Below are 25,031 nucleotides of genomic sequence, written 5' to 3'. Positions count from 1 at the left end.
ATCCATGCACCCACAAAAAACAGGAGTTGCTGTAGGCCAGCGGTATAGGTCAGATTTTTTGGTACTCAATCAACCGGCTTGACACAAAGCTACAAGAGGTCTCATTTGAAAGATGGGGATCTCAGGAACTCATTTTGCCCTGTTGTCCTCATTTTTTGGTGTGCAGCCCATGAAATATTCACACCTGAAGGATACCCCCATTATAAAATTTTGACCATTTCCGAAAATCAGTGAATGAGCCATAACTACAAAGCAATGCGCCCTATTTTTACATGATTGGTATTGAAATGTGCAGAATGAACAGGGGAATACTACTAGTTACTTAATGGAATACTTCTAGATAAATATATGTACATTTGAGTGCTTTTAATAGAAAAAAGACGTAATTTCTGGACCGCAAACTTTGAAAATCATCAACTACAGAAACAAACATCTGCCAATTGTCATATTTTTTCTTTGTTTTATATGTATTCAGTTTACCATATCAATATAATGAGAATATTTTGAAACAAATTTCTACTAGCAAATTATACGATATAGTGACTGAAGTTTGCCAAAGTGATGTGATAACTATGTTACACCAATACACAATGTTCTACGAGAAATGAACTAAAACATGTATTTTGAGCGAGTGCCCTAAATATGTTCAACAATCACTGTCCGTGTCATTTTGGTCACCACATGACAGTTCGTTGCCACACTGCCTGTCACTGGTGGCACACATGCACTCGTTAGTGCAAGGCAAACTGTCTTGTGAGCAGCTGCAGCTGTTGGTACATGGTTCAGTACCATGGCATGAATACACAAGACCATCTACCATCTCTGCTGATGTGGGTCCATCAAACAATGTGGGATGCAGCACACCTTCTCCTCTGTACCATCCACGACCCTCTGGTGTGGGAATTTCTGGATTTGCCAGGTGGGCATTCATCCATACTCAGGTTTGGTGAATTGATCTCTTCACATGTTCGAGAAAAGCTGGTTGGGACGGAGGCAACTTATGCACTGGGACATCTTTGGTCGCTGCGAGTTTCTCCCGAAGATCATTCAAATTTGTGTGTGCATCCATATATTTCTCTTGAGAATCATACATGGCACTGACTAAATGTCTTGACGCAGCCACTGCCTCCTGGAGATAGTCAGTGGCGAGGACTTCGAGGTGTGGACCATTATTCTGAAGATGCAGTGTCTTCATAGCTTTCCATGCTTTCTTTTTACCATAGCTGAAGAATGCTGATACAGAGTCACATCCTGTCAGGGCATGATACGCAGGAAGCCGGGTACACATTTCTGGAAGCAAGCTGTAACATATCTGATGGACCGGGATAAGCTTGCATCCTGCTGATCTTTTCTCTATCCATATTTCGGCAGTGTCCCGCAACTGTGGAAAGTAGTGGTCTGCTAAGACAAGCACATCAGTGTCTGCTGATTTGATTGTAATGGACCCACGCACATTGTTACGTCTGAACTCATCATCGGCATGCTTCACATGAAGAAATATCCGAGAATCTGCCTCTTCCTGCATTGATGCAAGTTGACTGTCATGATACATTCCTGCAGATGAAAGGCATGCTGGAAGCGAACCATCAGAGAAGCCACCAGCCAAATAGATCCACTTTTCTTGGTGATCTGAAAGTTCTTTTGCTGCTGGTGCATGTTGCGTGACGTGACTACAGATGAAGTGTGTCAAGGTGGATTTGTTTGATGATAGAGCCATGAATTTCGTCCATTGTGGTACTGGGCGTCCAGCAATGACTTTGTAGCTTCGGGATCCACCAGCAACAGCAAGGCGTCTCGTTCTTTCGTCTGTCTTCACAGAATTGACATCATGATATTGGTCGAAGACGTCGATGAGGGTGTGGTGTATTTTGATGCAATGAAGCAACTGGTTTAGGTAACACTGCGCCAAGTTACCAAACGTACCACCATTTCCACCCAGGATATGGAGTTCAGCCATAGCATCCCTGATGTACACGCTGCGATGTTGGTTATCACTAGCAGTGTTTTCGTGCTCTTCATCGACTAGGCCCTCGAGAATATGCCCTAGTTCCGCTTTGGTGTTCTTCCGTGGAGCTCCATCTTCATGAAAGATAGATGTCGGAACATACGTAATGGGATAGCACAGGACGTGCTTCATGTTCAGGTCAGGGCGGACTTGAGTCAATAGCAAAGCACGGCGGAAAACCATTTCCGGGTTGATTGCAACCAATGCTTTCTGACCCAAAATCAGGATTTTTGTTTTCTTTTTGGAAATCGAAAACGTTTTGAGTTTGGATTTTGGGATTGGCTGGTACATGCTTCTCTGCCCCCCAGTGCAAAGAGATTCTGTGATGCACTCTTCCATCTGTCTTTTCCCCAGGTTGTGGACAGACAACAAAGACTTCTGAATATCCTTGGAAGCGATGACACCACTTGATATATTCAATGGTCCAAATATGGGACATTTTCACAAAAGTGGGTCAGGTAACTGTAAAGAACAAATAAAAACAATCAAATTTCTTTGATATTCTCGAAATAGTGCTTGAACCCCTTATAAGGCCTAGAAAAATGTTCAAATGATGTCAGAAACGCAGGATCACCATAAGGCCTCTGCACTGACTGGGCAATATATTGTGACGTCCACGGGACTTGAACAGTCCCGCCAACGTAGAATGAGCCGAAACGATGGAGGCGGTTTATTTATTTATAACCCAAAGATGGCGGTTCTAATCGCTCAACCGCAAACGGGATGAGGAAGGTGGCACGAGTCACTTTTCACTGAGTTGATAACGTTTATTCCTCCAACCAGAAATAACAAGACTCGGCAAGAAGAGGGATCCGGGGCGATTCGACGGGATGGTGTGGGATCGGGCGTTGGGAAAACAGACAATTCCAATGAATATACCAATCTCAAACCCTCTAAGGTGCCAGGTACACACACACACACACACACACACACACACACACACACACACACACACACACACACACACACACACACACATACACACACACACACACACACACACACACACACACACACACCGTAGCTATTCCTGGTGGTCAGGATGGACCGTGGTGTGGACGCAACAGTCCCTGGATTGACGTCGGACGAGCTGGCCTTGCTCTCGTCAGGGGGGCAGGAGAAACCATGGTGCTGTCGACCTCCTGGTCTTGGCTCAAGTCTGCTCACAGCCGCCAGGGAACCAGTTCTGGCGCCAAATTGCGAGCAGGAGAGGGAGGCAGGTCCGCCCGCCGTTCGACCCCGTACTCCGAGCCAGCAGAACCCCAGAGCGAATCAGCGCAACAACAAGCACGCTCCCAGCACAACAACCTCCACCCCAAAAAAACCGGTCTTTCTGTCCCGATCTTCTTCCTCTTCCTTTTCGACCCCGAACAGAACCTTTTTATGCTCCCGTCCTCGTCACTTCCAATCGAGCCGTTTATTGGCCCTCCGCCGTCGCCTTCCGCCAATCGTGATCACGGGGCGGAGCCATCCGCAGCACTTTCCTGTGACGTCACGGCAAGCCTCCAGAGAATACTAAAAGGGGTTTACGCAGACACACTTACCCTATCCCGTGTCCCCATCTAATTACGTGACAATTATCATTTCCCCCTTGAAGAAATGGACATTTACTAGACAACTTATCACCACTGAATTGCTACTTATTACATCGAGATCCTCGTACACTCGAACAGCATGGCATACCTAATTAAACATCCTAATTACCCTTTGAATGCATACCCCCCTCAAACGTAACAATATGCTTGATAAAAATTATCGGACAGTCTTTACCGTTACCTGACCCGCTTTTGTGAAAATGTCCCATATTCAGACGGGTGTATCCTTCAAATGGGAATATTTCATGGACCGCACACCAAAATATGAGGACAACAGGGCTAAATGTGTTACTGAGATCACCATCTTTCATACGAGACCTGTTGTAGCTTTGTGTAAAGCCGGTTGATTAAACTCATAAAATATAGCCCTTTATCGAGGTTTACCGCTGGCCTACTGTGAGCATCAATGGCTGCGTAGATTAGGCACATACACAGTACAACAAAAATACAAGGAAATCACAAAATGGCATTTGGCCCACCATGCCTGCTCCATATCCACATTTTAGCACTCCACCTTACTGTGGATGAGGGTATTGATAAGTCTCTCCCCAAGCAGAGAATTTGGAAAAAGTAAAGCTGGTATACCATGGGATCTTTCACTTCTATAGCCTAAATGTCGACGCAAGTGCCAGCTTTACGTACCCACCCATCACCACTGGCTCCTATACGAGGTTGACCATTTTTAGTGATGTCAGAACTTGCCAAGAACGAAATATAGACTAGATAGACACTACGGCAAGCATACGATAAACTGAGTTATTTCACCATGATGGATAATGATATGCGGCTTGGTCTACCTGCATAATGGTGCATAAATGACACTATTTCATCCATTCCAAAGCAAAACTGATATTTTGAAGGTTGTCTTCAATACATTCATTTATACAAAGGGCTGTTGGATAAATAAAGTATTAAGAACAAGAAAAACACTTCTGTTCGACATCTCTAATGTGAAGCTCAAATATCTTCAGCAAACGTCAAGAAGAATAAAAGGATTAAACTTCACGATTGGAAGTATTGTTGCGGGTTTGGAAACCTATCGCACTCAACATACAGGTCCTTTATATCAGTTAAATCGGTAAGTACGTGTTTTCAGTTAGGGTCCTGTCTCTTGTTTAATGGGTGATTAAATGTAAATGCGCTGCGTAGTTATTTTGATAGGGTTTTCCTTTCATTTATTTACACCAACAACAACTACAACAACACCAGCATTGTTTCACCTTCATCTCGCTTCTTCCCACTGACGCCATCGCTCACGTGCGTGGTCTTCAGCCTGGCTGTCCTCCGGGATGGAGGTCCGAATAAAGACCATTTGGTCCGATTCTTTGGGTGTGTGCGTGTGTGTGTCCATGGGCCCGTCTGCTAAGTAGTGAATTGTACAAGTGCTTTTTGCCTGTATATACGTATATTGATTAATATTCGGTTCAACTCTGCTCTTGCGTGCTTCCCTCCTTCCCCACACTATTGTAAATAAATATCTCTGTTGTTAAATGTTTCAGCTCGTTCGTGTCTATTCCTTCATTGACTTAGCGTGCTGCGTGTTGGGGAATTAGCCAGGCCATTGTAACGAGATATTTGGGACTGACGGACCTCGGCGATCAAACCGATCGGATCGCACACGGTTCGAGTACGCTAAGCGGCTCGTTCCATACGGGTGCCGTCGAGGGTGTGGAGACTCGGTAAATCGCCACGTGGTCTCTAGGTATTTTGAAAATTGGCGAATAACCCTGTACCACGTGGTAGAAATATTGACTCTTCACGGTCCGAAAGGGACCCGTACTTTTCCGGAGTTTTCCGAAAAGGTACGATCTAAATTCCGGGCGATCGGTCGAGCCGACTCTACTGCTCCATCTGGTGGTCGTGCTCGCAGCCGACGCCCGGCCCCCGAACAGTATTACAACGGCTCCTTAGTAAATAGTGTATCTGCACTGATTCTAAGTTTGACTGTGATTGCAGCAACTTCAATTGCTTTTGAAAAATGCAACACACCCGGCCAAGAAGGTCTAAGGGCAAGTTGGAGTTGAGAAGCACTGGTCTGACTTGCTCGCCTGTGAGAAGGCCAGACAATGGTCCCAGGCTGTTGAAGATTTCGTCAAACTTTCGTTTCTCATCTGGCTGTAAAAACACACAATAAGGCATGAATAAAACACATAACAAGGCACACATATTAATTCCACCCAATCAAAAAATGTTTGATGAAAGAAAGGATTACAATGGTGGAATCTGGTGTTGTCGTGTGTGTGCGTGTGTGTGTGCGTGTGCGTGTGCGTGTGCGTGTGTGTGCACTTGATAAGCATTTCACTTCCATCCATGAACGTTATACTATGCAGAAAAAAAAAAACAATGGAGGTTTTACAAATTAATTAAAAATGAAAAGCTGAAATGTCTTGCATTAGTAAGTTTTCAACCCCTTTGCTATGACACTCCAAATTGAGCTCAGGTGCATCCAATTTCCTTTGATCATCCTTGAGATGTCTCCACAACTTGATTAGAGTCCACCTGTGGCCAATTCAATTGATTGGACATTATTTAGAAAGAAACACACCTTTCTATACAAGGTCCCACAGTTGACAGTGCATGTCAGAGTAGAAACTCAACCATGAAGTCCAAGGAACTGGCTGTAGAACTCCGAAATATAATTGGGAGGAGGCATAGATCATGGGAAGCGTATAAAACAATTTATAGAGTGTTTAACGTTCCCATGAGTCCAGTGGACTCCATAATTAGGAAATGGAAAGAATACGGAACTACCCAGACTCTTCCTGGAGCTGGCCGTCCGACCAAACTGAACAACCAGACAAGAAGGACCTTGGTCAGGGGAGTGACCAAGAACCCAATGACCACTCTGACAGAACTACAGAGTTCCTTGGCTGAGATGGCAGAACCTGTAATCAGGACAACAATCTCTGCAGCACTTCACAAATCTAGGCTTTATGGGAGAGTGGCCAGATGGAAGCCACTCCTGTGAAAAAGGCACATGACAACACGCCTGGAGTTTACAAAAATGCACGTGAAAGACTGCGAGCATGAGGTAAAAGATTCTGTGGTCTGATGAAATGAAAATGGAACTTTTTGGCCGGAATGCAAAGCACTACATCTGGTGGAAACCGAGCACAGCTCATCACTCACCGAACACCATCCCTACCATGAAGCATGGTGGTGGCAGCATCATGCTATGGGGACGCTTTTCATTGGCATGGACTGGGAGACATATAAGGATGGAGGGAACAATGAATGGAGCCAAATACAGGCAAAATGTTGAGGAGAACCAGCTTCAGAGTGAAAAAGACCGCAGACTGTGGCGAATATATTAAATTCCAACAGGACAATTACCCCAAGCATGCAAGCAAAACAACACTGGAGTGGCTTCAGAACAAGCATGTGAAAGTCCCTGAGTGGCCCAGTCAAAGGCCAGACTTGAATCCCATTAATAATCTGTGGAAAGACTTGAAGATTGCTGTTCACTGACACTCCCCATCTAGCTTGACAAAGCTTGAGCAAATCTACAAGGAAGAATGGGGAAAAATCCCCAAATCCAGATTTGTAAAGCTGATCCAGACATACCCAAGAAGACTCAAGGCTGTAATCACTACCAAAGGCACTTCTTTAAAGTATTGACTCAGTGGGTTGAATACTTGTTGATGCAAAACATTTCAGCTTTTCATTTTTAATTGATTTGTAAAAATTTCAAAAAACACATTTTCACTTTGTCTTCATGGGGTATTTTGTGTAGATTAGTGACAGTTTAAATTGAATCGATTTTAAATTCAGGCTGTAACATCAAAATGTGATAAAAGTCGAGGGGTGAAAATACTTTCTGAAGGCAATGCATATACATAACAACATCAACTGCTGATGCTACAATGGTATAATACCACGTACATGCTGAATTGTGTTATTTTGCCACACATGCATTTACCGTACATTTTGTGATACTGTAGTTATTATAACACACTGCTTGTATGACTACATCATCCCCTTAAAGGGGCTTGCATGGAATAGTTCTTATATGTGAGTTCCCTTACAAATAACTTTGATGCAGGAAGAGGCCATTCGGCCCAAAAAAGTCTGTGCTAGTATTGCCAACTTATTGTGGTTTTGGCCATGCTCTGTCCCTTTGAAAGTTGAGCGTCAAGAAAGAAGCAGCACATACAATTTTAAATTCCTTCATACAACATGGGCAGGGTTTGAATTTGCGCCGACCTCCCAAACTCACAGTGCTTCTCAAACTATTTCGCCACAGAGTCCAGTTGGAGTCAATCACTGCTAAGGCAGTGCTTTTGCCGAACACTCAGTTATTAGTCCCCTACCGGTTTCACCAGAGGGGATTATCGGTTTGCTCTCCGTCTGTCCGTCCCACCTGTGGTTTTTCAGACTTTTTCCCATACCCTTCAACATATTCAACTGAAACTTGGTACACGGCTTTATTATGATAAGTTACAGAACAAGTTTGAGTTTCAGGGCGTTTCATCAATTTTTAACAGTTATACCCTTTTTGGACTTAGAAAATATCACATCAGTCGGGGACATGTAATGCAAAGCAATTCTTGCACTTGTTTTCCTGTATTTAGCAATAAACAATCTGTGGGCACGTTTTAAAGCAGATGAGAAGAAAACAGAAGAGGCTGTACATTTACATAAAGCTAAGTAGTGAAAAGCTTCATTGCATATTTTTACTCAACATCTAATGATGTAGTCATATTTAATTTTCAGAATTGTGAAACCTCAATTTTTTCCTCAAAAAATTGTATTTTACCTCAAATTAAAATTTCATTTTAATTGTGAAAGCCACCAAAGCTGGACAAAGATTTTGTTTTCACCCGTTTGTCTGTGAGCAGGATATCTCAAAAATTACGGATGGATTTTGACGAAACTTGGTGGACAGGTTGGGAGTGTGACAAGGAAGGACGTGTGTAACCTGGTGTTGGCTTAGCGGTTAGGGTGGTGGCATGGGATCCTAGGGTTCTGAGTTCAAGCCCCGTTTCCCACTGAATTAACACCAGGGGATTGACTCAGCCTGTCATCTTTCCGAGGTCGGCGAAATGAGTACCAGTGTAGCAGTCAAAAGGCTGCACAGTGTACACGAAGGGAAGGGGTATCGATGGATTAAATAAATCCGGTATTGGTGAAGTGCAGGCATGATGGGCCGAATGGTCTCCTCCTGTGCCTTAATTCCTTGTAAATCCCTGAAGAATTGGTTAGATTTTTCTATCAGGTGTGAAAATGGCTTTTCTTTCAACCTACACACCTTGTAATAGCAAATATAGTTCCGATATGGCTGACGGTTTCATCAATTTTTGACCCGACTGGTACAATGCATCACTTTCACAGTAGCTGCTGTGAAGCAAATCAAACATTTTATAGCAGTGTACAATCATTCAATGAGGCCTCATCTAGAATATGGTGTACTGTTTTGGTCACCACATCTGTGGAAGGATGTAGATGGGATAGATGAGGTTCAGCACAAAGCTACCAGACATCTACATTTCCTTTTGCATAAATCTTGCAAATCCCTTTTCAATTTGGGTCATTTTAAGAAGATTTGTGAATGTAGTCAAGCCATTTTTAACTCATTGTTTGTGAAATCTCAATTAAGACGAGGTTATGAACACTAATGGTGCATGGAAAGCATATATTAATTTGTACAAGAGACTACTGTGTATGAAGGTGACTCCCCGCAAGCTCTGCTTCAAAGGGGAAACTGTGTGTGTGTGCTGCACCCACAAAACTCACATTAGTTACTACTGGGGTGGACTGAGCAGTCGGGTATTTAGGCGCCGACCGAGGTCCTGAACCATCGAAGAGTCCGTGCCCAAAAAATAATAATAATAATAAGGATTACATTTTCAGAAATACAAGAGGAAGGCGATTTTGGAATGTATATTTAAACATGGTATATTAAATGTTGAGGGTTGGACGTCGATTTTGATCGATTGCCGAAAAAAAATGCAGCAAAGTTATTTATTGCTGTTGAACATTTTACCTGCTTTAAACAAACAACATTTACTGCTGTTAAAGCTAGTTTCAAACTTCACAGAAAATGGCCATTAGCCATAAATGTGCATTACAAAATACTGGGTTTGAATCCTCTTTGTCCAAAAAAATTATTGACCATCCTCACACATATTTTTTGTTAATATTACAGAAAACACCAGTGTTCAATAGATGGTGCGAATTGACTCAGTCGGTCCGAACGTCCTGCTATCTCTTTTATTTCAGAGTTAGACAATACGGCTAAAGTAAGGACTTGTTTTTCTCAGCAAAATCTTCAGGTAAATGACACGGAGAAATAATAAATTTGGCCGGATGTGCATTTTATTATATACTGCTTCAAGCTGTTTGCCATATTATATACTTATTGCATACTGAAGATTACATGACACTTTGGGCTGTAATGTATGTACTTGCACTCTGCAATACAAGGTGTACCAGTTTCTGGTTCATACATTACACTGTATTTGTTTTTAATTCATGGTCTCATTATTCTGCATATTTAAGCACAAATGTTTGTTATGGAAAACTTTTGTTTCACACACAGTGTCTTTCAAAATGTTATCGAGGGGTCCCAAAGACCCCTTTTGCCCGAGGCCCCAGATTACGGTCAGTCCACCCCTGATTACTACTACTATTACTATGGCTACTACTTATGCAAAACACTTTTTTATGGGAATATGGTGCACTGTTTTGCAGCAACAGCAACTGAGAGAGAGAGAGTGAGAGTGAAAGTGAGAGTGCTTTTTACATAAGAAAAGGGGTGATTATGAGGGGACCAGATAGAAATGTTTCAGCTAATGAAAGGTATCAACAAAATAAAAACAGGACAGTTTTTGTTTTTTCGCCAAGAAGGACAGTGACAGACAGAGGGCATAATTTTGGAGTGAAAAAGAGGAGGATTAGAATACAAGCAAGGCAGGGTTATCAGTGGTCAACTCTGTTTTCCACCGTCTATTCTCCAACATTGCTCCCTGGTGTTCTCAGTCTTCCAACCATCCCCAGAAACTCCAGGGAGCACACTTTCTTCCAGCAACCCCATTCTGGTTCCTTTTCCCTCAAAAGTCTAGACTCTAGAGGCTGTTCTGTCTCACTCTTCCCTCTAGAGCAGGGGTCTCCAACCTGTGGCCCACGGGCCACATGCGGCCCCTTAGACGGATTTATGCGGCCTGCGGTGCCATATTAAGTTTACATTACAATGCGGCCCGCGATACTGCCAATTTGTCAGGGTCAATGATCAAAGCGTTCTGTAATTTTTATTATGATTTTGATTCATATTAGACACGTGTTTTTAACACGATTATTCATTTATCATATTCGTTGGCAAGAAACATATATTCAGCACTAATTACAGCGCATGTGCTGTATACAATTGCACCGAGTTTGAAATGTCCCCGGCGTAGTCTACCACGTCTCCGGTGGGTCCGGTGTCCCCCCGTTCCCCCCCACCTGCCTCAAGACAGCCAATGACGGCCGTCGGGTAGATGCAGTGTGTAACCTCCACGGAAATGGTGACAATTGACGGAAATACCTGAGTATTTCAATGGAAATTTGTGAAACTAATGTGTTATATATGTGAAAACCATTTAATTTATTGCTTGACGGAAAAAAAAGGAAGAAACGCTCCCCTCATGTACGAACGAACGAACGACGTCATTTCCGTCCACCATGGCATTTGGCGCCGAACGCAGAAAGCTAAGTTCTTCTTATGCCATCATTCTCTTTAATATTAGCCATAAACAAGTGTTTCGTCATGCATTAGTAGTTGAAATTTACTTACAACAAGAACGAAAAAATAATCTCCTCAGATTCAAGAAGAACGAAAAAAAAAAAACGAAAACATCACGTGCAGGACAAGACCAATCGAGCTGAAGGAAACGATACTGTAACTGCACTGCTCCTGATTGGTCAAAGGACACCACGTGTGTTGTGTGGGCGGTGTAATGCACGAGGATTCCAGGCTAAGTTCTTCTTATGCCATCATTCTCTTTAATATTAGCCATAAACAAGTGTTTCGTCATGCATTCGTAGTTGAAATTTACTTACAATCATTCTTTTGCGGCCTCCTGCCACGCTGTATCGAACGATTTCATTCCTTCTGTTACATATAAAGGTGCTTATCACAATAATAACAAGATTTTTACATTTCAAGTATTAAGTACGCTTTTTAATTGTTTTTCAACTGAAAAAGCATAAATTGCATATTTTAACATTAGTGTACTCATTTGATTCACCACACGCGCTGTATTGAAGGATTTCACTTGTTTTTGTTTAAATTTCCGCATATTAATTAAATATATATTGTGACGTCCACGGGACTTGAACAGTCCCGCCAACGTAGAATGAGCCGAAATGATGGAGGCGGTTTATTTATTTATAACCCAAAGGTGGCGGTTCTAATCGCTCTACCGCAAACGGGACGAGGAAGGTGGCACGAGTCGCTTTTCACTGAGTTGATAACGTTTATTCCTCTAACCAGAAATAACAAGATTCGGCAAGAAGAGGGATCCAGGGCGATTCGACGGGATGGTGTGGGATCGGGCGTGGGGAAAACACAGACAATTCCAATGAATATACAAATCTCAAACCCTCTAAGGCGCCAGGTACACACACACACACACACACACACACACACACACACACACACACACACACACACACACACACACACACACACACACACACACACACACACACACACACACACACACACACACACACACACACACACAACGTAGCTATTCCTGGTGGTCAGGCTGGACCGTGGTGTGGACACAACAGCCCCTGGATTGGCATCAGACGAGCTGGCCTTGCTCTCGTCAGGGGGGCAGGAGAAACCGTGGTGCTGTCGACCTCCTGGTCTTGGCCCAAGTCCGCTCACAGCCGCCAGGGAACCAGTTCTGGTGCCAAGTTGCGAGCAGGAGAGGGAGGCAGGTCCGCCCGCCGTTCGACCCCGTACTCCGAGCCAGCAGAACCCCAGAGCCAACCAAGGTGAGGCACGAGGCTCAGCAAGGCTCCAAGACACGATGAAACAAGGATCGAAAACAGCCCAACAAAAAGCACGCTCCCAGCACAACAACCTCCACCAGAACAGTTTTTCGGTACCGATCTTCTTCCTCTTCCTTTTCGACCCCGAACAGAACCTTTTTATCTTCCCGTCCTCGTCACTTCCAATCGAGCCGTTTTATTGGCCCTGCGCCGTCGCCTTCCGCCAATCGTGATCACGGGGCAGAGCTATCCGCAGCACTGTCCTGTGACGTCACGGCAAGCCTCCAGGGACTACTAAAAGGGGTTTACGCAGACACACTTACCCTATCCCGTGTCCCTATCTAATTACGTGACAATTATCATTTCCCCCTTGAAGAAATGGACATTTACTAGACAACTTATCACCACTGAATTGCTACTTATTACATCAAGATCCTGGTAAACTCGAACAGCATGGCATACCTAATTAAACATCCTAATTACCCTTTGAATGCATACCCCCCCTCAAACGTAACAATATTTTCCGGAATTTAGCGTCCTTTTTTGGGTGCGCCCTCCGCCCCTCACCACTTTGGTTTTGCGGCCCTCCGCCCAAAAAGGTTGGAGACCCCTGCTCTAGAGCTTCAAAAGCAGGAATTGCATTGCAATCTCGTCATCTTCCATCTAACCCCTGATCCTTATGATCCTTATTAACTTTTCAGAACCCAACCCTCTCACTTGCTGCTTTCGGTGTTGCCAGTGATACCCAATTGTTGCTCCGCTACCCCACTGTCAATTTAACCTTGCTCTTCCATGAGCCTTGCTCTTGAAGGAAAAAAAAATAAAAAGAGCTGCTAATACATGGAATAGTCATCTGAAAAGGTGATATCAGCAGGGACAGTTTATGGATTAAACTGGATTTGTATCAGTACTTAAGGCCCTGTCACACGTTGATGATTTAGCCAGCGTATGCCTGACGTATGAAAAATTTGGCTAAAACGCTGGCACACGTCGAATACGTTATGGGTAAGTTTGTATACGTTAAGACCACGCTGGCATACGTCGTCGTATGCCGAGCTGTTAGACAAATTTTCCATGCTTGAAACTTTGACGTATGCCAGCATATGACTCAGACGTTCCGCATAACACTGGCCATAAGTTGTAGGCACGTTACGCGATCGTTGACACACGTCGACACACATTACTTGTAAGTTACTCATAAGTCGAAACACGTCGAGGTAATGTTTAGCGTACCCGAAACTTATTTCTAACCTATGAGTAACGTGTTGTAGGCACGTTACGCGATTGTTGACACATGTTACCTGTAAGTTACTCATAAGTCGAAACACGTCAAGGTAATGGATAGCGTCAGTGTTCCAGACTCCCTGTTTTTTTTATTTTTCTTTGGTATGACGGTGATGTTGACACTTCGATTTCTAGTGCGGTTATAATACAATATAATTAATAGGCTGCCGCTCAACTATTTAAATCATAACCGCACTAGAAATCGAAGTGTCAACATCACCGTCATACCGGAAAAAAAAAAAACCAGGGAGTCTGGAACACTGACGCTAACCATTACCTCAACGTGTTTCGACTTATGAGTAACTTACAAGTAACGCGTGTCAACTTGTGTCAACGATCGTGTAACGTGCCGACAACTTATGGCCAGCGTATGCGGAACATGTGTCAGACGCCGAGAAATTTTCAACATGGTGAAAATTTGTCGACGTACGACGACGTATGCCAGCGTACTACGACGTATGCCAGTGTGCTCTTAACGTATACAAAACTTACCCATAACGTATTTGACGTGTGCCAGCTTGGTTCGGCAAATTTTTCATACGTCGGCAGACGCTGGCTAAAACGTCAAGGTGTGACAGCGGCTTCACACTTCAATGTCTATTGCAGTTATGATTTGAATCGTCGAGCCGCAGCCTATGAATAGCCTACGCCACGTGATCGTTGGCTATACGCTGCCGCGCTATGCATAAGTTACAATATCGTTGGGCATAGGTTGTGAACGCCGACAACACACTCAGCATTCGTTGGTACAAGTTATCTATATGTGATTGAAACGTTCTGTGTACGTTACTAATACGTTATGCATACATCAAACTCGTTATGAATACGTCCAAAACTGGAAAAAAAAATCAATAGTTCAGCGTACGCCAGCGTTTTGCATACATTTTGATACCTTGCCATACGCTGGCTAAAACGTCAAGGTGTGACAGGGCCTTTGAAAGCAATGAGCAAAGAGGGATACAGGGATATCAACAGGAATGGTAGGTAGATTAAGATTAGCCAGGTGTGATCGTGTCGTGATATCTGTAAGTTGAAAATTCCCAATTGCTTTGCATGTGTATCGTGTGAAGTAGAAATGTGGTTCGCTTTTTTATGTAGTTAGCGGGGAAAAAATAAAGAGGGATAATGTGTCCCTGGGTTGTTAGGAATGTTGAGATGACATAATACAATAAACATACTCGGTATTACTCTAACATCAGATTTATCCTGGAATCCACACATTACGCAAAAAGCTAAGTCTGCCTAGAAGAAATTAGGAGGCCTGTTCAGATGTTGAAGATTCTTCTCCACTGAACAGTTGCCCCAACTGTATAAAGCATTGATTTGTCCTTGTATGGAGTTCTGCTCTCACATCTGGGGAGGTTTCAGCTCCTCATACTTACTGGACAGAATCAAATCCAAAGTTATTCGACTTGTCAAGTGTACCAATGTGACATCAAAACTCGACGCCGCCGCAGAGTAGGCTCTCTTTCTCTTTTCTACAGATATTACTTTGGTTTCTGCTCGCAAGAACTTGCTTCTTGTGTACCCCCACCATTAGCGAGTCCAAGGAATACTCGACAAGCCACTACATCACATGATTATTGTGTGGCCATTGGCAACTCAAGGGTGGGCTGTTATGATGTTTGTTTCTTCCACTCCACCGTCAAACTCTGCAACTCTTTACCTTCTCACGTCTTCCCAAACACTTATGACCTTCCCTTTTCAAAAAGCAGATTTTTTACTTTCTCAAAAACTCTAAGACTATTCTCTCTTTCCTTACTTTTCTATGAATACAGTTCTTTTATTTAGGCTTGGCCTCGATGAGAACTATTTAGTCTGTGACTGAAGCCTTCAACATTAAAATAAGAATAATAAAAAACAACATGGACTTGATTCGCTGAGTGGTCTGCTCATGTGTCTGGGTTTCCTTGTGTATCCCACCAAATGTGTATCTGGGTCAGATTGCAGTAGCGTGTATCAAGGTGTTGCTGAGATGTCGTCCACAAGACGGCGGTATCCTTGGGTCAACCTGAGGTGCTTCGGTGGGTGCTTTGAATGTCCTATCCCGAAGAGACGATGATCACCTATCTCTGTTATCATCTGAGCTCAAGCATTTGAACATCGGTATTTCAGCACTCTCTGAGGTTGGGAGAACAGATAGTGGGGAAATCATGGTGGGTGGTTACACCTACTACTGGTCTGGTCACTCTGATGGTTACCATGCCCAAGGAGTTGCTGTAGCTCTGTCTAATAAGCTAATTCCAATGATAATTGAGGTAACACCGGTCAACGAATGTATTTTGAGACTAAGGATTTGTCACTCCTTGGGTGTCGTTTCCCTGGTCTCTGTATATGCTTCGACTGAGGCGAGTGATCTCACCATGAAGAACGTATTCTACGCCGTGCTCGAGTCTGTGGTTGATCAGTGCCCCAAGGGAGATATTCTTATCGTCTTGGGGGATTTCAATGTATCGACTGGAACTGACAGGGATGGTTATGAGACATGTGTTGGTCCCCATGGGTCTGGAACTGTGAACCAGAATAGCAACAAGTTCCTTGATTTTGCAAGAAGTCATGGACTTAGGGTGGCTAGTTCATGGTTTCAGCGCCCACAGGCTTATCGCTGGACTTGGCATTCCAACACTGGTGGTGTGGCAAAAGAGATTGACCACATGATCATTGATGGTTGCTGGAGGATGATCCAGAACTGCAGGGTCCATCAGAGTGCCCAGTTCCTCAACACCGACAACAGGCTTGTGGTAGCAACTCTGAAGTTGAAGCTTAAATCTGGGAGAATGGCATCATCCCAGCCGAGGCTGGATGTTGGCAAGCTCAAGGATGAGAGGGTAGCTGAGGAGCTTGCGAACAAGCTGAGTGGGGTTTTTTTTTTGGGGGGGGGGGGTCTGAGTGCTTTGGAGAATCCTGAAGAGTTATGGAGTGCCTTCAAGACCACCATCCTTGATATTGCCAGTGGATGTCTTTGAACTCACCGTAGGGCGAAGAAGAATTTGTCTCTCAAGGGACACTGGATACCATTAACCAGAGTCGCAGGGCCAGGCTTAATGGCAGAGCTGACCTGTTCAGGGAGTTGAGGCATAAAACTGTACATGCGCTGAAGGTGGACAAGGAGGCCTATGTGTGAGGAATCTGTGAGGGAGTAGAGCATCACCTGTGGTTAAGTGATTCTCGTACTGCTTACAGGGGAATTCATGCATTGCGTTACTCCAAGTCCGTCCCTTGGTGTACTGCAGTTACAGCAGAGAGTGGTGGGTTCTTGAAAGAAGATTCCGAAGTGAAGGCCTGCTGGGCCGGTTACTTTGAGCGGCTGTAGCAGGCTAACCCACCAGCTGTTGAGTTGGATGTCGGGGTGATACTATCCCTATTGCTGACCCTCCAATCAACTGTGATCGACCTTCGCTTGTGGAAACAGGCTGTGGTGAACCGGTTGAAATGGGGTAAAGCTCCTGGGATCTGTGGCATCCATGCTGAACTTCTCAAGGCCGGTGGATATGCTGTACTCATGTCACTGCGTGCAGTTCTGTGTTCTGCCTGGAACACAGGCATAATCCCAACTTACTATAAGAGGGGCCTTGTTGTCCCTCTCTGAAAAGGGAAGGGTGATTTCCAGGACTGCAACAACTTCCGAGGAGTGACGCTGCTCTCAGTGCCGGGCAAGGTCTTTGCTCGGATAATTCTTGATAGGGTCTGCTTGAGCATCAGCACCCAGAGCAGTCAGGCTTTACACCAGAGGTCAACGATTGACCATATCCTTGCCCTTTGAGTCCTCACCGAACGCAGATGAGAGTTTCAGCAGGGGCTACTTGCAGCCTATGTTGATCTCTGCAAAGCGTTCGATTCAGTGAATCAGAATGCCCTCTGGAGGATGCTTCGTCTTCTTGGGGTGCCACCAAAACTGATCAATCTGATATCTGAAACTATACTCTGGTACTGAGAGTGCAGTGAGATGTGATGATACCATCTCCGACCTATTTGCAGTGGTTACTGGAGTTTGTCAGGGGTGTGTCCTGGCCGCCACACTTTTCAGCGCTGTATAGACTGGATTCTGGGGAGGATGCCGGAGAAATGAAGCTGCGTTGCATCATAAGGGAATGTTAAGATCTCTAACCTTGATTTTGCAGGTGATGCAGTCATCTTTGTGGAGACTCTGGAGATCCCTTTGGGGGCCCTCTATGTACTGAATGAGGAGTGGGAGCTGCTGGGATTATGGGTTTCCTGGATCAAAACTAAGATCCAGGCTTTCAATGACATATTGGATGCTGCTCTCTTGTCTGTACCTGCTTGTGGTGAGGATATTGAGGTCATGGAGAGATTCACTTACCTTGGAAGTGATATTCATGTCTCTGCTGGCTGTGAGCCAGAGGTCTATAGAAGTCTGGGTTGGGCCTGGGAAGTCATGGATTCACTGGATCATGGGTTGTGGCACTTCCGGTACCTGTGCAGGAGGACGAAAGTCCGAGCCTTCAGGTCCTTGGTGCTTCTAGTCTTGCTCAATGGATGTGAGACTTGGACTCGAAGATGGAGACTTCATTCCTTTGGTACCAGGTCTCTTCGCAGAATCTTTGGCTATCGCTGGTCGGACTTTGTGTCCAACGGGCGGTTGCTGAGAGACTCTAATGAGATTTGCTATCTGTGTAATCTGTGAGCATCAGCTGCGGCTGTATGGACATGTGGCTCATTTTCCTGACGCTGATCCTGCTCACCAGATTCTCTCAGCGAGGGAGCCTCATGAGTGGAGAAGGCCAATGGGCCAACTATAGGCTTCATGGTTGCATCAGGTTGATCAGCATCTCAAGGAGATGGGGATGGGCCAGGCATATGCCTGGGGGATGGCCAGACGGAGGCCCCTGGAGTACTGGCGGAAAGTGGATGCAGCGACGCGCTGCTCCAGCGCATGCTCCCAAACCTGACCTGACCTGACCACCAAATGTTCCAAGGCAGATAAGAACATATCAACAGACGGTAACATAACATGAAGTCAGGACAGAGGGGGAAACAAGAAATGACAAAGGAATGAAGAAGATATGGTTGCATCAGTGAAAGTTTTACCTTTACAGCCCACTCTGCTTCACCAGCACGGGAACTGCCTCCTTCACCCTGTGTGAAAGAACACTTTATTGCCTATAAACAATAAATAATTACTTAATATTATGCATTTCATATCACAACCAAAGTTTACTTAAAAATTCATCTAACAGTGAGGCATAGCCAACACATACATACATTTGAAAAAATTAGATATACACCAAGAATGGCACAGATTTCAAACCGCAATTACAGAAGTTGAGGACAGCTTTGTATAAATGTGATTCGAGTTTTATGCAAGTGGAAATGGGTGTTGTGTGCTACACAGACTAGCATGATCACGTAATATTTGGAAAAGATACAAGGGCAACAGTCCGTGGTATTGACGGGTTCTTGACTATTGGTATTGATGGCAGACGACACCAATGACAAACATAAATAGACAATGATGCATTTATGAACAGAGGGGCGAGTTCAAACGATGAAGAATTATTTGGCTCCAGCTCACCATCAAAAATGTTGCCCATGTGAAAAGAGACTGCAAGATTAATTTGGATATTTTTTGTAACCATTGGATTAAAGAAGGAATCTAAAACCAGCATGCAAAGCAGAAACATCTCAAGATGGTGCCAATTGTCATTACCAGTAGAACGCCAAAGAGACCCTTTTGCTATGGAGTCACAAAATACTCCTAAAATGGTACATGAGAATGGGCCAAAAGTGACAGCCCAAGATGTTTGCTCCAATGGAAAAAAGCCATCATCCATAGGCCGTACAAATTACATGGTGAAAGATTATGCAGGCATGAGAATGGTGCTCAGTGATATTCAGTAACACATTATAGGTCCAAATGATGGCCAGCTTTCCAAATGATGGCCAGCCCAATGAAGGAGACTATCCAGCTTTTGTGAACTTGCTGGTGACTGTGTCAATCATCTTAGTTAGAGAAGGTCTCTTGCCAAACCTTGGTCCCATCCTTTGGCTGACATTGCTCGATGCTGGACTTTCATTAAAGTTATGCAGACTGCTAAAACTCTGTCTTTGTTTCAAAGCTGTGTGTCACTGGCCTATCTTGCCCTATTCCTTACCTTTCAATTATGATTTCAAACTCAAGGTAACAACATATTTTACGTGGTGAAAATGTAGAGAAACGACAGTCGAACCTTGATACGTGTTCTGCAACAGTTCCAGATAGTAAATGCCGAAATCTTTCAATTGTGCTCAGCGGATTAACTTAGGATGGCCTTCTCACTCTCAGCTATAACCTGTTCTGTGCTGGACACATTATGAAACGAGCTCGACAGATCTATTACTGCTCCCTGCCACAAGCACACACTCACATGCGGATAACCCTTTGTGCTAATGGATATTGTCCATGATCCATTCACATTACCGTACACCACACGTATCCTTACTGTACAACACCAAAACATTATTGCTCGTTTTCATGTACATCTATAGCAATAGTGTTACATGAAAAACATATTTTAAAATCTGCCAGTTGTCAGCATGAAGGCAATCTATATCCAGTGCAGTGGTAAGGAAAACACTCACAAAATCCGGTGGTGGAACGACATGGCTAAGAGAGCTGAGTGATACCTCATGTCCAGCCTGTGCACAAGCCACAAGCCTAAGAGCCACAAAGAATGCCTGCAGAGAACACACAAAACAGTCTAAAAAAAAAAAAAAAAATTGTATCCAACATTCGAGGCTCATGGAAGAACAGTTTTAAAAGGCAACATAGTGACAGTGGGATACAAGCGAGAGAGAGAGAGAGAGAGAGAGAGAGAGAGAGAGAGAGAGAGAGAGAGAGAGAGAGAGAGAGAGAGAGAAAAAAGAGAGAGAGAGAGAGAAAAAAGAGAGAGAGAGAGAGAAAAGAGAGAGAGAGAGAGAGAGAGAGAGAGAGAGAGAGAGAGAGAAAGAGAGAGAGAGAGAGAGAGAGAGAGAGAGAGAGAGAGAGAGAGAGAGAGAGAGAGAGAGAGAGAGAGAGAGAGAGAGAGAGAGAGAGAGAGAGAGAGAGAGAGAGAGAGAGAGAGAGAGAGAGAGAGAGAGAGAGAGAGAGAGAGAGAGAGAGAGAGAGAGAGAGAGAGAGAGAGAGAGAGAGAGAGAGAGAGAGAGAGAGAGAGAGAGAGAGAGAGAGAGAGAGAGAGAGAGAGAGAGAGAGAGAGAGAGAGAGAGAGAGAGAGAGAGAGAGAGAGAGAGAGAGAGAGAGAGAGAGAGAGAGAGAGAGAGAGAGAGAGAAAAGAGAGAAAAGAGGGAGAAAAGAGGGAGAAAAAGGAGAGAAAAGAGGGAGAAAAAGATATATATATATATATATATATATATATATATATATATATATAGATGTAGAGATGATGTAGAGATGATGTAGAGATGATGTAGAGATGATGTAGAGATGATGTAGAGATGATGTAGAGATGATGTAGAGATGATGTAGAGATGATGTAGAGATGATGTAGAGATGATGTAGAGGAGATGTAGAGATGTAGAGATGTAGAGATAGAGATAGAGATAGAGATAGAGATAGAGATAGAGATAGAGATAGAGATAGAGATAGAGATAGAGATAGAGATAGAGATAGAGATAGAGATAGAGATAGAGATAGAGATAGAGAGAGAGAGAGAGAGATTTGCAGGTAAGATTAAGAAAGTTGTGTGGTAGGATGAATGATAGTATAAAATATTACAGGTAGAGATGGGGAAAGAGGTGAGATGGTGGTACACCGCTTGTTTGATTTAAAAAAAAAAAAAGATAACTGGATTCAAAACAAACAAAACTAGAAAGGCACTCGGTGGATTGCATACCTCCACCATGAAATGTCTCATCCAGGAGAACATATCAGGCCCAATACATTTTGGAAATATCATGCGATACATCGTTTTTGGCCCAATCTATCAATGGTGAAGAATCACTTTTGAAATTCTCGTATCTGGATCTGGATTCGGGTTTCACCAAAATTGAATCAATTTGTCCTTGTCGCACACCCAACCTGTGGATGTTGTTATTGTTGATAAACCACCATTTAAGGTAATTACCGCACACACGTGAAGCAAAAATCAGAGTTAAACAATTGGTTCACTTCTGTCTGTCTGTCTATCTGTCGACAAAGGTCAGTTTATGATTGAGGAACAACTTAATTTCACTTGAATGCTATATTTTTAACACGAATCGGAACATGAATCAGAAAACAAAGCTGAAGGTGAGCAGTACTTTGGCTTGAAATTTGACCCCATCACACATGCGCAGAGAGGAGTGAGATTGTTATTTTTTCTAGCTCTGTCTGCCTGTCTGGCAGTGAAACAAAATTGAAAATCATTCCAAACAGGAAACTTACTGTTTTTAAGGATGCCATAAAGGACACAAACAACAGACACAAACAACAGACACGAATACTGCTCTCCCCTCTGGGCTGGTGCTCCTGCCTCCCACCTTTTTTGGCTTCACGCTGTAGAAACCAGGGCATTTAGGATCATCGGCATCTCCCGCAATGAGGCTGAGTCTTTGGGCCTCTCACTCTGTTACTGCAGGTTGGTCGGTGGTCTTTCTGTCTTCTACAGTCTCCTCTCCAGCCTTGCCCCCCCCCCCGCTCTCTCTGCGATTTGTCCCCAACACATTTACACAGGGCGCTCAAGGTCCGCCAACAACCTCCTTCTGGTAAAACTACCAAAATCATAAATCACTGCTCACCTTCACTCTTTCATTCCTCTTTTTTCCCGCCTTTGGAATAAACTCCCTCACTCTATTCTTTCCCATTCTTCCCTCCAGGCTTTCAAAACAGCTGTTCACCACCACCTCTTATCCCCCATCCCCCATCCAAATCCTCGATCTTTTCTACCCCCGATAATCCACCCAAACCCACTTCCTTCAAATTCCCTGCTTTCCTTCGTGAAAGTCCCTGTAATGTCCATCTTCTATTCCCCATGTTCCCCATCCCATCCCTCTGCCTTCCACAGATCTCCTCGTGTGTCTGTTCCCCACTGTTTTGTCCCTCCCACTCCCGCCCCTCTTGTCTCATGCCCCCTTGCTGTGCGTTGTGTGTTTGCTCTCACACGAGCGTCGACAAGGTATACAAAAAAAACAAAACTAATGAAACACGTTAAATAAGGTGGTGTAATAGCCACTGCGTCAAAGACACTAAACTTCCAGAAAAAATTTCTTGCACAATCTCGATTGGTTCACAAGTGCCAACCAGAGTGACCACTATATTTGTTATGTCTGTGTGTCTGTCTGTCTGTCCAGAGCAGGGGTCTCCAACCTGCGGCCCCTTAGACGGATTTATGCGGCCCGCGGTGCCATATTAAGTTTACAATGCGGCCCGCGATACTGCCTATTTGTCAGGGTCAATGATCAAAGCGTTCTGTAATTTTTATTATGATTTTGATTCATATTAGACACGTGTGTTTTTAACACGATTATTCATTTATCATATTCATGGGCAAGAAAAATATATTCAGCACTAATTTTTGTTTAAATTTCTGCATATTAATTATGTATATATATATATATATATATATATATATATATATATATATATATATATATATATATATATATATATATATATATATATATATATATATATATTGGAATTTAGCGTCCTTTTTTGGGGTGCGGCCCTCCGCCCCTCACCACTTTGGTTTTGTGGCCCTCCGCCCAAAAAGGTTGGAGACCCCCGAGCTCGGGTTTAAGAATAAGCTTCCCCAGTATGTAATCGTCCCTCTGTGATTTTTTCCCTATGTTTTTATATTTCAAGAGCGGCAATAAAGGTGGGAAACACGTCCCTAAAACAACAAGTGGGCAGAAAGCCCCACCTTCAACGGTTGACAACAGGCGAAGTCACACCCCGAGGCTGATGATTGATTGGCATGATGTCAGAAGTTAGCTGAGCAGGCAGAAGCCCCTCCTTCCTGGGTTCCGTGCGAGCAGGCCACGCCCTGGAGGTGGAGGAGATGGAGGTGTGATGGCGAGGAAGGTTGAGTGGTGCATTGTAACAGAGAGGGGAGAGCGGAGGGTGAGCGCAGGTCGATGAGGATGACACAATCCTTGTATTTCTTGTTGAGGCGATTTGGCTTGCGTGGTGAAGCAAGATGCTGGCCTTTGGCTCTTGGTTGGGTCGATGAAGACGATCGGTGCATGAAGCCGTTGCACTAGGTCTCTGAGTCTTGGTGTAGAGTGCCGCTCGCAGATTGCTTGGCGTGCGTTTGTCCCGCTACGAGAGAAGCAACGAGGCGCCGTTTTGTTATGCGCGTCTGCACGTGCGAATAGAAGCGCATCGATTCCAAGTTCCACAAAGACCAGCTCCGGGCCAAGCTAAGTACAAAAATACTCGAAAGGAGGGGGTTTCCTTTCATTTTGTTTCCCTTTTGTCTGCATTTGAGTCAGTGTGAAGAGGTGCCTCGACTGTCAGATTTATTCACTTCATTATTATTATAATTTCCCTTTTGAATTATTGTCCCTCGTAAATATTTTTTATTTCCATTAAATGTATTCCTTTTAAGAAGCTGTGGTCATGCATTTGTAGTGGGGTTCAAGTATAAACACCCCTTGTGCTGTCTTGGTGCAGCGCCCCTGTGCTGTGCTCCTCCGCCCCTCCGCCATTGCGCCCCCTTCCTGCGCGTGCATTAATCTCCGAATCTCGGCTGTATGCCTTCACGGGAGAAGCTTTATCATCCGTCCAGGTAGGGGATAAACCCCCTGGACATGACAATATTCTTGCTTTTATCTGCGTGAATGCTTTGATGCTTGTAATCTTGTTTATGTGAAATGATGAATTTTAGACAATTGAAAAATAAAATGATTGTTTCTTTCATCAAATTGGTTACCATTTCTATGATTTATGTGATTATATTGGACCAAATCAATCAATCATTCAGCAGGCTGCAGCCTGCCTGTTTGAAGGATGAAAGAAGAAGGATAGAATAAAAGATGAGAATGGGACATGATGCGAGATAGCGTAGAGCTGTTCACTTGAAGCATTAGAGAGAAGGATGTGATTGGACAAAAAAAAAAAATCAGGAGAGGTTATTCCAAGGGCAGAAGGGTTTCAATCAATTTGGGGAAAATAATGCAACCAGTAACACATCTGAATACATCTGTTTGCAGATTTCCAGTAAACATCTACTTTGAATATGACCATGCCGAAG

The 25,031-nt window shown here is 43.9% G+C and overlaps 1 protein-coding gene across 6 annotated transcripts in view; it reads right to left on the bottom strand.

The window, feature by feature from the left end:
* LOC147016741 (uncharacterized) overlaps positions 1-25,031 on the bottom strand; it is a 134,082-nt gene that overhangs the window by 94,698 nt on the left and 14,353 nt on the right. For all 6 annotated transcript variants that reach the window (XM_085845666.1, XM_085845670.1, XM_085845667.1 and 3 more), the window contains 3 exons: positions 20,443-20,538; positions 18,913-18,960; positions 5,590-5,715 (listed from right to left, as the gene is read on the bottom strand). In XM_085845666.1, coding sequence (XP_085701792.1) covers positions 5,590-5,715; positions 18,913-18,960; positions 20,443-20,538 — 270 coding nt within the window. The remainder of the gene's footprint in view (positions 1-5,589; positions 5,716-18,912; positions 18,961-20,442; positions 20,539-25,031) is intronic.

This window comes from Eptatretus burgeri, chromosome 11, assembly GCF_056783735.1.
Source record: "Eptatretus burgeri isolate ZD-2024b chromosome 11, Ebu_testis_v1, whole genome shotgun sequence".
Lineage (NCBI taxonomy): Eukaryota > Metazoa > Chordata > Myxini > Myxiniformes > Myxinidae > Eptatretus > Eptatretus burgeri.
The sequence above is the reverse complement of the archived record's forward strand: the minus strand, read 5'-3'. Positions and strand labels throughout refer to the sequence as shown.